General features: G+C 41.9%; 1 protein-coding gene across 2 annotated transcripts in view; it reads left to right on the top strand.

The window, feature by feature from the left end:
• Positions 1 to 16,360, top strand: part of LOC124151516 (protein dispatched homolog 3-like) — a 49,858-nt gene that overhangs the window by 23,830 nt on the left and 9,668 nt on the right. For both annotated transcript variants that reach the window (XM_046524030.2, XM_046524031.2), the window contains exons 3-7: positions 1,212 to 2,647; positions 3,018 to 3,242; positions 3,592 to 3,717; positions 5,526 to 5,639; positions 6,760 to 6,886. In XM_046524030.2, coding sequence (XP_046379986.2) covers positions 1,212 to 2,647; positions 3,018 to 3,242; positions 3,592 to 3,717; positions 5,526 to 5,639; positions 6,760 to 6,886 — 2,028 coding nt within the window. The remainder of the gene's footprint in view (positions 1 to 1,211; positions 2,648 to 3,017; positions 3,243 to 3,591; positions 3,718 to 5,525; positions 5,640 to 6,759; positions 6,887 to 16,360) is intronic.

The raw sequence follows: 16,360 nt of genomic DNA on the forward strand, positions 1-16,360 counted from the left end.
CGTTGTATAATGGTTCAGTCATATTTCCCCGTATATTATAATTATATATTTCAGATGCAATTTAAAGCAGATCTAGACATGCGGAATTATACAGTATGTTTGAACACATTTAACTGTGTCTTGGGTATATTTTTAGATGCAAGAGTGAGTGAGTGAGTGAGGTGGGTTTAACGCCGCTTTTAACAGTATTCCAGTTATATCGCGGCGTGTCAGCTTAATGTGGGAGGAAAGCCCAAAGTGATGCAGGTCTCAGACGTTTATCACTTCGGTGAAACCCACGAGCACGGGTATGGTGCTGACAAATCTTGAAACATAATCGGGGTGAACCGGGATTCGAACCCACAATCATAGGTTTCTGGCGTGCCCAAGGGATGCAACTCTGCACAGCGAATCGCGGCGCTTTAGACGACTGGGCCACCCGTGCCTCCTTTAGATGCAAGACATATGTAAAATCAAATATTATTTCTGAGGGATTCTGTGACGAAGAACTTGAAATCATACGCACATTCTGATTGGTTTGTCGTATTTTCGCACATAACATTCATCGATAGGGGGACGAGTCTTCTTGCAGGTTACGGAAAGGGGCGAGTAATGACGAAGTTGTCGCTTCCGCTAAACAAAGATCTGAGGACAACCCATTACGGGTCACGTGAGATCGACCTTTCGCGAACATTGACCGACCACTGAAATGTCTAACAAGAAGTCGACATCAGCCAATTAAAAAGCAGCTTTCTCGAGCTTTGCGGCACTCGTTTCAACCTAGCCACTTCCATTTCAGGCTACGATTGAAAAATATATTGACACAGTTCTCGATTACAATTTTGAAAACTGAACAAGCGAACATTCATATAACGAATGTCTAACATATGTTTGAGATTGTATGGCAGTGCTTCCCACGTACCGTGCAATGCCTCTTCCGTTTAAATGTTCATCCCATGGAAGAGAAAGATAGACGACTTTGACAGAAACAGTCGTACTGACCGTAACTGTCGTTTGGAACACCCCGTGTTAACGTTTTCGAGGTTGCATGATTAGAAAACACATTCCAACTGTCACCTTCCTGATCTGGTAAGCGACGCTTTGATTGGACGCATAAAAGGACGTTCTGACGTGACCAGTAATAGGATGTCCTCAGATCTTTGTTTAGCGATATTGAGAACTAAGATCTGATTTATTGAGATAATATTGTATATTTCGTTATTGTTTTGCAGGTCTGACTCTTGGTGGACATATTCTTCTCATAGTGGTGTCAGCAATTCTAGTACAGAGCGGATACAACCTGTTCCCACTGAGCTTTACCGGGGTCCCTCTAACGCTGACAGAAGATGAGACTTACCTCAGAGGAGAGGCGTTCTCCATGGCGGACGATAGTGGAGTAATCATAGAGAATAGCCTAAACTCGGACTCGGGAGAGAGAACAAAGACAACGGAAACACTGTACTTGTACTACGAAGCTGGTAACGTTTTCACTAAAGATAATCTCAAAGCAATTGCTGCCTTTGAAAATGAGTTGGTCGGTAACGCAAAGTATGGAAACTTCTGCAAACTTACCATCGCTGGACAGTGTGAAAAACCTTTCTCAATTATCAGGCTCTTTGACGGAAGTTTGCCACCTCTAACACAAGATGTGAACTATAGTGATATTGTTGGAACCCTGTCTGCTGCAATGAGCAATCCGGGAATTGCACAGTTGCTGCAGTTCCATCTGGGAAAAGATGCAGTGATAAATGCAACTCTGAATATAGCTTCCACATCAATAACACGGACCATTATCTACCTTGGACACACAGACCAAAGTCAAAGAGAAACGTTCTTGGTTGAAAATTTTCGCGACAAGCTGCTCAGCAAGTCGGACACGGGTATAGGAGGAATGACATTCATCTACACGTCAATAAGTCTTTTCAGTTACGACATTCAGCGGCAAGTCATATTCGATTTGCTTCTCGCTGGGGGAAGCTTTGGATTCATTTTCCTCTTTATGCTCATCCAGACCCAATCCTTGCTCATCACGGGTTTAGCTGTCTTCAGTGTCTTAACGAGTTTCCTTGGAGCCAATATGGTATACAGAATTGTGCTTGATTACCAGTACTTTGGTATATTCCATGTCCTCTCTATCTTCATCATTCTGGGTATAGGTGCAGATGATGTGTTCGTTTACTTTGATACATGGAGAGCAACGGCTCACGAGAACCATCCAACGCTGGAAGAGCGTGTCTCCGCCTGCTACAAACGAGCGTCCAAAGCCATGTTCGCGACGTCGCTGACCACTATGATTGCATTCTTTGTAAATGCCCTATCTCCCCTGTTGGCTGTGTCCTCCTTTGGCCTCTTCTCCGGGATCCTGGTCCTCGTCAACTACATTTCCGTCATCGTCTTCTTCCCGACCGTTGTTGTAGTCCACCACAAGCACTGGGAGAACTGGACCTGGCCTTGTTTCCGCTGCTGCAAAAAGAAGACGCCCGAAATCTCGCCGAACCATGATCTGAAGGACGGAGAACGGAAACACCCGATCGTCCGTTTTTTCCGCGACCCCTTCTTCGCCTTCGTTAGCCATAAAATAATCAAATGGGTCCTCTTCGTAGTGTGCCTAATCGTATTGAGTGTCTTCATCTACTTTGCGACGACTTTGAAACCCGAAGAAGAAGCTGTAAGTACCTGAGCTGAATGTTTCTCTTATTTTGTATTTAAGTGAGTGAGTAGTGTTTTATGCCGCTTTTAGCAATATTCCAGAAATAGCCTTCACACATTATATCCATGTGGGAATCGAACCCCGGTCTTTGGCGTGACGAGCGAACGCCTTAACCACTTGGCTACCCCACCGCCCCTTGTATTTAAGGAGTGGTGAGGTAGCCTAAGTTGTAAGGCGTTCGCTCGTCACTTCGTAGGGCGGGTTCGATTCCTTACCTGGGTACAATGTCTGGTGGCAGCGATTGCCCTCTTGATCACTCTATGTGTATAAATATGTTGCAATATCGGTTGACCATGTCTGCATTATTGATCTATTTCTCCAATACCAGATCAAGATATACAAGGATACACACAATTATGGCAAGGCGATTGATCGTAATCTCAACTCGTTCAAGCCTAGTGTCAAGGACGAAGTGATAAAGGTCTACCTGGTGTGGGGTTTGAAGGAGCAGGATCGTGCGTCGTGTCACAAGACGGACTACGAATGCTTTGGGAGGACAGTGTGGGATGATGGATTTGATCTCAACCCTAAACCAGCACAGAATGCCCTCTTCGTGAGTATCAGTTTAGACCTGTGAAGGTCCGGGGTAGAAGACGTCTTCAGCGAACCATGCTTGCCGTAAAAGACGACTATACTTGTCGTAAGAGGCGACTAACGGGATCGGGTGGTCAGGCTCGCTGACTCGGTTGATGCATGTCATCGTATCCCAATTACGTGGATCGATGCTCATGACGTCAATCACCGGATTGTCTGGTCCAATTTATTTACACACCGCCGTCATATAGCTGTTTTATTGGTGAGTGCGGTGTTAAACATCAAACAAACAAACAAAAGGTTTAAGAACGCTCATCCAAACCTCCAAAGAAATTGTTTCCATAACCTGCCGTGTTTTCGCATCCCAGGACCTGTGCACCAGGATCCGCAACATGAGCGACGCGGAGAGTGCAAGATTGTTGATACGTCGTGACAGCGTCAGCGGCTTCCTCGACGTCGACTGCTTCATCACAGACTTCGACACTGACATGGCTGTATGTATCTGTTTAGCTTCCTACTCGACATATCAATGAACTAATGCCAGTGTTGACCACTTGTAATCTGTAACAATCTTCGGCTGTTCTTACTGATATTTAGTAGTACGACATTACATCTTCAGCATCGTGTCTCTTTCACTATCGTTTCTCAACATCTTTTTTTAAATTTTCATTTTATGATTTTTAAAAAATAATAATTAATTCACATTAGGTGCCACGATTTGCTGAGTTCAAGCCCATGTAGTGTCGTAATTTTCGGCAACGTTTTTCTTGTTTACCTCGGCAGCATCTTCCCGAAGCAAGAGACTTAACTGACCATAAAGGTCCAGTTTCCACCCTTGCCGAACTAGGCTGGTATTATGGAGTTACATTTTGGCTGGACTAACGAGCCTTTGCATAGCCCAATCAAAATCGCGCACCGAAATCGAAATCCGGTTCGTAAAGTGTCGTGCAGATTTCGGTCGAGTGCTGGATTTGCAAAGCATGTGCACCGCCAACTCGTTGTCAGCTGATATTGTCCAAATCTTTTCATGTTTTTAATCAAGGTGCTCACGTGATTTGATGCTTTTCGCGATGTAAGACCCGTTTTCTCACAATATAGATCTTGATTATCGATCAGATCGTCCTGACTGGGCGCCACCATTTTGTGTGAAGCAAACGCAAGTGATACGAGAGGTGGAATCTCATTGGTCCATAGGAGAGGTTTAGAGGGGACATAACTGGAAATAGTCACTGGTGGCGCTACGATCGAGCCCAGTAATTCCAACCAAGTTCGGCAAGGGTGAAACTGGACCTTTAAAGTCATTTAACGCTCTTGCCTTGGGGAAGATACCTCGGCAGAGAAGCTTAAGGTTGTGATCTGATGGTTGTTTTGAAATAAATACGAGGTAAGGTGACCACAAATGGACACGATTGTGTAGCCTATGGTTTGTTTAGCAAGTACCAATAGGTTGAAATAATTGACACCTTTATAGTATGCAATATCGAGCTGTGGTTCGAACCGAGTCCGAAATCTTGAATAGGGACCAAGATGGCGGGTGTGACTCCTAGTCTATATGTATAGAGGGTTTATTTTTGTTATTCTATACGAATATATTATGCTATACACGCGATTATCGAGTTCCTGAGGTGTAAGCCGAGGTTATGTCGCTGAGTGTTTCTGGTATAAAACAGAATTCATCCACTCACTCTCCGCTCATTCAATTATCTTGTATATGACATGGGGACCTTCCTGTTAAAGGACCGCCTCCGTGGTCTAGTGGTAGAGCGTCCACCCGGAGTGAGAAAGGTCCCGGGTTCGATCCCCGGCCGCGTCATACCAAAAGACGTTAAAAGATGGTACATGTTGCTACCTTGTCTTGTCTTTCGCTGGGCATTAAGGGGCTAAAACAAGGACTGGTCGGCTCTGAGTCAGTATACTGTGTCTGAGTGGAGTATTCATATTAAACTGCGGCATGGTATCTCAATGGGCTAGCACTATAAATCGGCATCAGTCCGGACTAGTACAAGCAGCCGCACACACACACACTCAAACACACACACACACACACACACACACACACACACACACGTGCATGCACGTCGCTATATGCAAGTGCAATAATTTTGGACGCGACGTTAAACCCAATTTCACCTCACCTCCTGTTTAAGTCACGGTCATATGCAAAAAACAAAATTATGCTATCATGCTTAACCATCACCTTTTAAATAACTGAAGTTATATACAAAAATGTAGTGATTGTTGCGACGTCGAAATGAATTTTTGGTTTCAATACTAGTATTACCGGTTTCGTTTTCTATTATAGGCACTTAACAGCAGTCTGCCCGTCTCTGAGACCAATATGCTGGCCTTCATGATGGCGAACCCCCAGCTGTACGACACATCTCAGAACATGCAGAACTTCTACAGGTACTTCGAGGTAAGCGTGATGTGAACGGTTTGAGGGGTCCTTAGCGAGAATCACTGTCGCGTGTATCCTGTACGTTTCATGGATAATACAAACGTCAATAAGAGATTGTAGCAGGTTGGGGTCTTCCTAGGAACATACCTTCTGGTTTCCGTTTTGTTTATTGTTTATTTGTTGTTTAACGCCGCACACAGCAATATACCAGCTTTATGACGGCGGTCTGTAAATAATCGAGTCTGGCCCAGACAATCCAGTGATTGACACCATGAACATCGATCCATGCAATCGGGATACGATGACTGTATCCACCACGTCAGCGAGCCTGACCACCCGATCCCGTTAGTCGCCTCTTACGACAAGCAGAATCGTCTTTGACGACAAGCATAGATTGCTGAAGACCTATTCTACCCCGGATCTTCACGGGTCTGGTTTCAGGTAACATGAGTCGATAGGGCCTACGTATCTATACGTCTGTACTTCTTCCGTTGATGAAAACATGTATAATATTACGTTTCCTTCTTGGCACGACATTCAGATGGAAAAATATTTCAGGGTCGGAAATAAATATTTCGGAGACCAGAAAGAAGCTATTGTTTATGTTGTGATAATTTAATCAATGTGCGATAATTTTCATGAACAAGAGTGCAAAAAGTTACTTCAAGCGCACACGGCTGATGTCACGAGTTCGATTGGACACGCCCTAGAACTAGTATAGATATATCTTTTGTGAGAACTGGCGTTTCAATCGATGTTTTTAGATAAGGAAGCAAAATATTTCCAAGTATTAAGCGTGATGTGGACGGCGGTTCTGTAGAGGGGGATGTCCGAGTAACTCTCCATTCCTTAAAAATAATGGAGCAGAGGCCCCGCAGGGACCGAGGCCCATTATTTTTAAGGAATGGAGAGTTACGAGGATATTCCCCTACTTAAAACTCATCCCTACTTTTACACTTTGACAAAATATTCAGTAGTTGAAAATATTTGAAAAATTCAAATGCTGCTTCAAGATAATGTACAGTTGACAAGCAACTCTCCATTCCTGAAAAATAATGGAGCGTTCAAACAATATAATGACGTCACAGATGTGTTTTAAACAAGATTAATAATCTTGCTAAATGTACGGTTGTTCCAGACTGGACTATCGTACTGGTTGTATGACGGCTACAGTGGCACAAGTTCAACGCAGTTCATCAATTTCGCTGACCACCTTGGATTTTCCATGGATGTCTCGGACACGAAAAATATCATCAACAAAACAGGTAGGATATATTGACCCTGGAAACGAAGTGATGTATAATATTTGTTTCGGGGTAACACTGACTGTCGCGTGTCATTATATCATAGCAATGGGGAGGGTGGGATGGGTAGGCCGCAGTCATTAGCTCCACAGAATTATGTCCCTTGGGTGTGCCAGGATACGCTGATCGAGTTCGAATATGAGATTACGTTTATTATCGTGGGTTTCCCTTTAAAGACAGAAGTCCAAGAGCCACGTTATTTCACATTTCTCATATGTTTTTTTTTTATTGACACCGAAAATAGAAATGTTCCAGCTATATAAAGTCTGTAAATGATCTTAAATAGTATTTAACAGCCAATCCAGTGATTGATATTGTGAACAAGGATCCACACCACCGGGGTAAGCCATCACGCCATCAACCAAGTCCCCGAGCCTGTCCACCTGATACAGTGAGTCTCCCCTTACGACCAGCATAGGTTGCTATAGCATAAAGGACGTATCCCACGGTGTCCCAGCGTGGTCCCAATACGCCTCTAACGCGACCCGGGGGCATGGGTGGCCCAGTCGTGTAAGGCGCCGCGATTCGCTGTGCAGAGTTGCGTCCCTCGGGCACGCCAGAAACCTATGATTGTGGGTTCGAATCCCGGTTCGCCCCGATTATGTTTCTAGGTTTGTCAGCACCATACCCGTGCTCGTGGGTTTCACCGAAGTTGTAAACGTCTAAGACCTGCATCACTTCGGGCTTTCCTCCCACATTAAGCTGACACGCCGTGATATAACTGGAATACTGTTAAAATCGGCGTTAAACCCAACTCACTCACTCTAACGCGACCCGCTAAACAAATCGAAACGAGGCTCACGCGTAACTGAAGCACTGAAACAGCGTTAAACCACACATGCTCGCTAAATACAAATTGAATGTGTATTCCTAATTCCTTTTACCCCCCAAACACATTCGCGTGATGACCTCTGTGTACGTTGCAATAATTGTACGATAACCTTAAATCAACCAGACTGTTTCTTCTTGCAAGACAAAACGCGACATTATAATGTCTTTCAGTGTATTTCTATGTAATTAAAAACATGTTTTTTTTCCTTTGGTATTTGTTACGTAAATGTGTCTTTTGGCTAATATTAAAAAAATATATAGTAAAAGACAAGTAGTATTTGTTATTAAATCATTCTGATTGCACATTTCAGTTTAGGATTCATTTACAAGCACGAAAAACAAACATGTTATATCATATCATCCAAATAGTAATTTCTAATGTTTCAAAGCATACCTTTGAAACATTTTCTTTTTATGCGTAATACCTTGATGGCCGAATCGGTCAGCTGAGAATCAATAGCGTAAAATAATGCGGTAGTGGGGTGAAGAGACAATGTTTGTAAAGAACTATTTCCGCTGTGGTACATCTTAATAAACTGCATTATTAAGCCAGTCTGAGAGGGACAGGTAAATAAATCGTAATTTACCATCCATAACTGGCTCCCACGGGAGATATCGCTTGGGTGAGATCAAGCGACATCTACATTGTAGATATCTCTGCAATGAAAATGCATCGGAATGCTTTGCAGACCATTGTGACATCATTGTTACCATGACGTCACAAACAAATGACATCACTTATGGCTCTGCTACTGAAGCTGTCAGCAGTACATTTTATCCCCCGCCCCAACGAAGTTGGCGGGGGATATAGAAATGGGTTCCGTCCGTGTGTGCGTGTGTGTGTGTGTGCGTCCCGAAATCGTTTCCGGAGCATAACTCAGAAACCGTTAAATATTTCTCTACGAAACTTTGCATGTTTACCAGACACATACTGAACTGGTGCCTTTTGCTATTTAGGAGTTTTATAAATTTTTATTTTTTACGTTTCCATGGCAACAAGTTGGACTTAGGTTCTATAGGGGTGCTGTTCGTTTCCGGAGCGTAACTCAAAAACCGTTAAATAATTTCTTACAAAACTTTGTATGTTTACCAGACACATACTGAACTGGTGCCATTTGATATTAAGGAGTTTTATAAATGTTTATTTTAGAATTTCCATTGCAGCTATTTTGACATGGCCTAAGAGAAATGTTGGGTCAGTTACCTGGTTTGGGACCACAACGTGTTAAAATGGCGGGGGATATAGATGACTTCATCGACTATACGCTTGTTACACTTAAGACACTGCTTATTTCTGTCTACAAACTGAAAAAGTTGGAAGAATGATGTTGGATGATAAATAAAATCTCACCCTCGTGTCTTTTTATATAATATCTATTAACACTTGTTGATATATTTGATAACAAAAGACACTCGGGTGAGATTCTCTTTGTGTATACCCCTCCATCTTACAGACATATTATAAACGCTTTGTGAATGGCACAACAGTGATTGGAGGTCATTCAATAAAGCTATATACATACAAAACAACAGTCGTAAGTCCCCCAAGGTTTCTAGCGTGCATTCACGTGTTGCTTGCCACTTGTTTGCCTGAGATAGGAATTTACAGGGGTTTATTGTAAATTCTGAGCCTCACATAGAATGAATTGCGTAAAATTGAAATATTTTCTTGTGGACATTACATAGCGCCATAGAGTGAGTGAGTGAGTATGGTTTTACGCCGCTTTTAGCAATATTCCAGCAATATCACGGCGGGGGACACCAGAAATGGGCTTCACACATTGTACCCATGTCGGGAATCGAACCCCGGTCTTCGGCGTGACGAGCGAACGTTTTAACCACTAGGCTACCCGACCGCCCCTAGCGCCATAGAGGTATATCCATAACAACTTCAGTCAGTTGATCAAAATAATTTGGTGTGACGAGTCGGTGAAATCAGCAAAAAAATTGTCACTTTTGAGGAACATGGAGTGATCAAGTACTTGCAGAAAAAGAGCTTAACACCAAAAAACATTCATGAAGATAAGAGTACAAAACCTTGCAGATGCGGCATCAGAGGTCGTGTGTTCTATTCGGGTGGCTATGGGGCCTCTATCCAAAGTCTCCGCCTAAAGCACACATCCTCAGGGATAGATGGGCCGTTTATTGTAGGCGTTATGGATGCTCCTGGTGTGAAGGTCGCACACGTTTCCTCCTCTATTTAGCCAAGTGCATATGTCCGTATCTCACGACTGAAACAAATCAATACAATATTTTTGCTATTGTACGAAATATTGCTCTTGATTATACCCGATCTCCTAGTTTGCCTTTCTATTTTTGTACAAATGGTCTCCGTTCGGGTTTTCGATTACGACCTAAAAGCACGGGAGAAGAATTGATTAGCGTCCGTTGTAAGGTCGGAGAATATTTATGTCTATTGATTCAGACGTTGCATACACGTACATGTAGCTATCTCATTAAAACCGTTATTGGACACATGCTTCTTGAAGAGGGATGTCGGGTTACTAAATCTGTGACATGATATCAAGCAGAACAAGAAAGCTCTCGTGAGGGGCTGTAATAAGAGCCGACTAATGAGGCCTGGATGCCCGTGTCCACAATGTACTCGTGACGTCATGGCGTCATTCGAACAGCCTCATATAGCTGGGTTATTGCTGACTGACGCGAAAACCAATATTCACTCACTCACGTACTCACATCAGAAATGGGTTTCACAAATCGTGGGGAATCAAACATGGGCCTTCGGCGTGATGAGCGAACGCTTTTACCACTAGCCTAACGCTCATACACATGTACAGATGTGGACACTGAAATACTTGGGGCATTGTCTAGTTATATTTTTATTAGATGTTTATTCGGTGAGTGTTTACTGCTATTTAAAACATCATGGTTAATTGGGACAAAGTCTTACTTTAACCGCTGTAAACAGTTTGTTTACTCTGGACAAAGAACATTATTTAAAAATGGATAATTCCTTGTAGAATTCATATGCTTTGTCGGGCGGCACGGGCGGCCAAGTCGTCTTCAGTGCCGCAATTCGCTGTTCAGAGTTGCCTCCCTTTGGCAGGCCAGAAACCTATGCTAAATTATGGGTTAGAATTCACCCGTGAAGATCCGGGTTAGAGGCTGCCAACGGGATCGGGTGGTTAGGCTGGCTGACTTGGTTGATGCGTGTCATTGTATCCCAACTGCATGGATCGATGTTCATGATGTCAAACACTTGATTGTCTGATCGAGCTGGAGTATTCCTGAGTGCGGCATTAAACAACAAACAAACAAACAAACAAACAAAACTTGTGAAAAAGTACCTGGGCTAACTTTCAGTTCCAGGGTGGATCCATTTTTGTCTGGGGACACGGGTGGCCCAGTCGTGTAAGACGCCGCGATTCGCTGTGCAGAGTTGCGTCCCTTGGGCAAGCCAGAAACCTATGATTGTGGGTTCCAATCCCGGTTCACCCCGATTATGTTTCTAGGTTTGTCAGCACCATACCCGGGCTCGTGGGTTTCACCGAAGTGGTAGACATCTGAGACTTGCATCATTTCGAGCTTTCCTCCCACATTAAGCTGACACGCCGCGATATAACTGGAATAATGTTAAAAGCAGCGTTAAAATCCGACTCACTCACTCACTCACTCTTTGGTCTATGTTATGATCTGACCCAAATCTTCAACTTTTTAAGCAATCAGTGTCATTTATATATTTCGTCCTGAAACCATTTGCAAAGTTTACATCCAAGGGCCAATCTAGGACAGATCATTGGCAGTATTTTACTGTATCTTCCCCTTGAAACGTGCTGCCAGTCTTGGGTCAGAGTGATTCACTATATCTTAAACCTTCGTGTTGTTTTCATAATGAAAATGTTTTAAAATATTAAAATATAAGAATGTCGCTATGTAGATGATTAAATCGTTTGTTAAATATATATCTTTAGGTATTGTAGATAAATATTTACTGTATGTATATGTACATGTATAGCGAACACAATAGTGCCTAATATCTGAACGACATAATGATCTATCAAATGTTTTTAGCTTGTGGTTAACGTTACATATTCGATACGAAAACTAACTTATTATAAGGGACGGATATCGAGTTGTCACAACGACGTCAAAGACGACAGAGGTCTACATATGAGCAAAGAAAAGGGAATAACTCCACTGTACTCAATCGAGGTCACTGCAACTCTGTTGTACGTGTGAGAATTTGCTATACAAAACATCTTTTCGTGTCGTTGTGTTCACGAGTAACCAAACTGTTCCAGCACAAATATAAATACGGAAACCGTAGACATGTTGGTATCATGCCAACCAATACACAGATAGGGTGACATCATACTACATAAAAAATAAATAGAAATAGATAGCCCTATCTTAGACTAAACCAGTCTTGGGATCCCCGCACTGTTCATTGTATGAAATATTTCGATTGTCAAACATAATTTTGTAGCTTTCAAGACGGAATAAAAATAACTGTTTATGCCATGTAAATAATGTCTTGAATAGAGATAAATTTTATATAGATTGATCACGTGTCTTAATTTGGCAAGACGAGCGTTGTTTGGCATCAATTTTACTTAAAACAATACTCAAAAGAATATTTCAAAACAGTCATAAAAACTTTTTATATTGGACATGTATTTGTATGGAAATATCACGACAATCGTATATGGTTCGACCAACGGGGTACATGTCATGTTGTTTTGCCACATCGTGACATTTAAAAGGTAATAGTTATTACAGCAAGAATGATACACGTGTGTTGATCATCCTGCGATAAAGGGTGATTAAATAGGAAAACGTACAACTTTATGGATGCCAACTTCTGGTTTATTGCACATAACGGAGTTTAGTTAAATAAAATACTCAAAAGAATATTTCAAAACAAACATAAATATTTCTTATACTGGACATGTATTTGTATGGGAATATCACGATAATCGTATATGGTTAGACCAACGGGGTACACGTTTTTAAAAAAATAAAATATTATTCTTACAGAAATAAAGTAAGCGTTTTAATATTATGTGATTACAACATTTAAAAAGGATGAGGTGAAATGGGGTTTAACGTCGGGTTTAAGGTTATCCACTTATATAACGACGTGCATACACGTGTATAAGTGTGTGGCTTTATGTACTAGTCCGGACTAACGCCGGTGTAATAGTGCTATTGCCACTGAGATACAATGCTGCAGGTAAACAAGAATACCCTTGGGTAGACGCTCTTTACACTAGATCACGGATGCGATAAAAAAAAGGATGAAAGAATTAATTGACGCTTTGGACATTATTTCAGTTGATTCACGGGTTGCCACGGGATACAGCGCTTAATGTTTACCAGTGTGGTTTGGTCCTGAAAATCAAGTATCATAGTCTGGGCGTATGTGAGATTCGAACTCATGGTCAGCGTATCCTGGCATGGCCAAGGGACGCAACTCTGCAAAGCGAATTACGCCGCCTTGTACATCTTGACCACCCGTATTCCTCATTATATAGAGATGTGAAAACCATAGAAAAAATATCCACAAACAACTATATCATACTAAATAGTATATTAAAACTAAATGAAGCAATATCACTTTGCATTGTATACAACGGGTACGACCGCCTCCGTGGTCTTGTGGTAGACTTACTTACTTACTTACTTTGGAGATTTAACGTGCGCTTTCCGACTGATGCGTATTTCGCACACGGGCCCGGCCAGGCCATTTAATGTGTTTCCGAAAGGGGCGGAAGTGGTGTGTGCAACCCAAGAGGGGGCTTTAGGGGTTGCTTATATAGAATTTGGGAATTTTTAGTTTTGGAATAGATGCCGATGGGGTAGGGGAGGAGAACTAAGGGAGCTGGGTATGGTGGATTTTTGTGTGTTTATGTAATTTTGATTTGGTGGATTATAGTGTTTTTAGATGCGTTTTATTAGTTCCGTTTTGATTAAGAATACGCCTAAGGCCTTGAAGTTTTCTAGTTTATTTTGTGGGTTTAGTATTGCTTCTAGAGTGAGAGCCTGGTTTAGATTGAGGGTGGTTTGTAAAGCGGTTCGATGTGTTAGGTAGTGTGTGCAGTAGATGAGTGCGTGTTCTGGGGTTTCTAGTTGTTTGCAGTGTGGGCAGTTACCTGTAGTATGTTTTTTTAATTTTTTTTAGGTGGTTATTTAGGTTGGTGTGTCCTGTTTGGAGTTTAGTGATTACTCTGTCGATTTTTTTTGATGGATGGTGAATTTTTGGTTTGGTTAGTGGTTTGCTGAGTACTTTTTTGATTTGGCTATTTGAGTTTAGATATAGGTTATGCCATTTTTTGGTGATTTTTTGCTTATTTACACTTTTAATTTCTGATTTTGAGATGGGTAAGTTTAAGCTTATTTCTGGGATTTTGAGGGATAGTTTAGCTGCCTTATCGGCGTTTTCATTACCGTATATTCCTACGTGGGCGGGTATCCACAAGAAAGTTATTTGTTTGCCTGCGTTAGTTAGGTCGTTGGAGCTTTTAAGTATTAGATTTATTAATTTAGGTCGGTTTTTGGTATTTTTGTTTTGGAGGGCTTGCAGTCCACTTAGGGAGTCGGTAAGTATTAGGATTTTATTGTGGTTTTTGGATTTTTGACTATGGAGGGCTGAGGCCATGCCCATTAGTTCTGCCGTGAATATTGATTGGTTGTTTGGGAGTCGGAAGGATTGTGTAGTTTTAGTTGGTTGTGTGGTATGGACTCCGAAACCTGTGTGTTTGGAGGTCGGATCTGAAGATCCGTCCGTGTAAATGTGACACCAATTTGGCCAATTTTCGTGTATGTATGCTAGTGTGGTGGTTTTAGCTATGTTTGGGTCGGTTTGTTTATTTATTTGGCTAGCTAGTGTTGTGTCTATTTTGGGTATTTTAAGTTTAGGGGTGAAGATATTTGATTGTTTGCAGTTTTGTTTAAGATTTTTAATTTGGTGTTCATTTAGGTAGTTTGTTATTCTTTGGGATATTGGGGTAAGTAAGGGGTGTTTACGAGCTAGAGCTTGGTTTTTGGGGCTGATATTCTGGTTTATTAGGTTTTGGATCAGAGGGTTTGATTGGGATGCGGCCCAGAAATTTAAGCTTAGCTGTGCGGATCCAGAGGGCTCCATCATCCGCGAATTTGGATGTGTTTACTTTAGGGGATAGGCCCTCGAAGAGATCGTTTATCATTATATTAAAGAGTGTGGGGCTGAGGATACTGCCCTGGGGAGTGCCATTTTCTAGGGGACACTGGTCCGATAGAGTATGGTCTATCCCCACTGTTATTTTACGTTCGTTTAGAAAGTCCTGAATGTAGTTTATTATTTGTCCTTTTAGTCCTATTTTTTAAAGTTTTTGTATTAGCCCGTTGTGCCAAACCATGTCGAATGCTTTGGAGAAATCCAGAAAGATGCCTGTTGTGTATTGTTTGTTGAGTTGTCCTGTCTTTATGTCCTGTTCTAGTCGGGCGAGATTATCTAAGGTTGAGCGGCCAGGAGTGAAACCGCTTTGATCTGTGTTTATGATGTTATTTTGAGTAAAGTAGTGTTGTAGTCTATTTTTGGCCATAGATTCCATTACTTTACATAGGTTTGAGGTTAGGGATATTGGTCTATAAGAATTTGCCTGGTTAGTTGGTTTATCGGGTTTAGGGATAGGGATGACTAGTGCCTGTTTCCAGGGAGTTGGTACCTGTCCGTTTTGATAGATTAGGTTATATAGCTTAAGTAGTGCCTGGAGTAGGTTGGGGGGGAGTTTTTTGATTATTTGGTAGGATGTTAGGTCTAGTCCTGGGGCAGTTCCCTTTTTCCTATTTTGGAGTACGTACTGGAGTTCTTCCATTGAGTAAGGTTGGTTTATTTCGAGGTTATCATTATTTGGTTCTTTAGTAGGTTTGGCTTCTGCTTTAAGTTTTTGTTGGAATTTTTCGCTGAAGTTATTGTTGCTGCTTATGGCCGAGAAGTGGTTTGCTAGGTTATTTGCCTTTTCGGTAGGGTTGGTTGAATTGTTTATGTTGGGTGTTTTTTTGTGACGTTTTAAGCCTCTAATGGCGTGGATTTTTCGCCAGACTGTTCTGGCATCTGTGCGATTATTTACTCCTTCACAAAATAATTTCCAATCTTTGGTTTTAGCTATTTTGACTAGTTTTTGGACCTTGTGGTTTAGTTCGTGAGCTACCGTTATATGGTTATGGTCGCGTTTGGCTCTATTGAAGGCTGTTTTACGTTTGCGTCTAGTTTGTTCTATTTCCTCGTTCCACCATGGTACCGAGGGTTTGCCTACGTTATTTGTTTTATAAGGTATTGATGCTTTGGCTGCGTTAATTGTGTAGTCTGTTAGGTTTTTGCAGTAGATTTCTGGGTCCTTATTTTCTAGTTTGGTTAGGTTGGCTTGGTTGCAGATATCCTGAAATTTGTCCCAGTTAGCTTGGTTATAGTTGAATTTTGGTTCTAGGTTTTCTGTTTGGGTAGGAACGTTTGTATTGCCTATGGTAATGTTTATAGGGAAGTGGTCACTACCTAGTGGGGCGTCGTGAACTTCCCATTGAGTACTTTGGGCCAGATCTGGGGTGCATATGGTTAGGTCGATAGCCGACATTTTATGGTTTTTCTTATCGTATCTAGTTGGT

This window comes from Haliotis rufescens, unplaced genomic scaffold (genome assembly GCF_023055435.1).
Source record: "Haliotis rufescens isolate VD_foot unplaced genomic scaffold, xgHalRufe1.0.p SCAF_3, whole genome shotgun sequence".
In the NCBI taxonomy this organism is placed as follows: domain Eukaryota; kingdom Metazoa; phylum Mollusca; class Gastropoda; order Lepetellida; family Haliotidae; genus Haliotis; species Haliotis rufescens.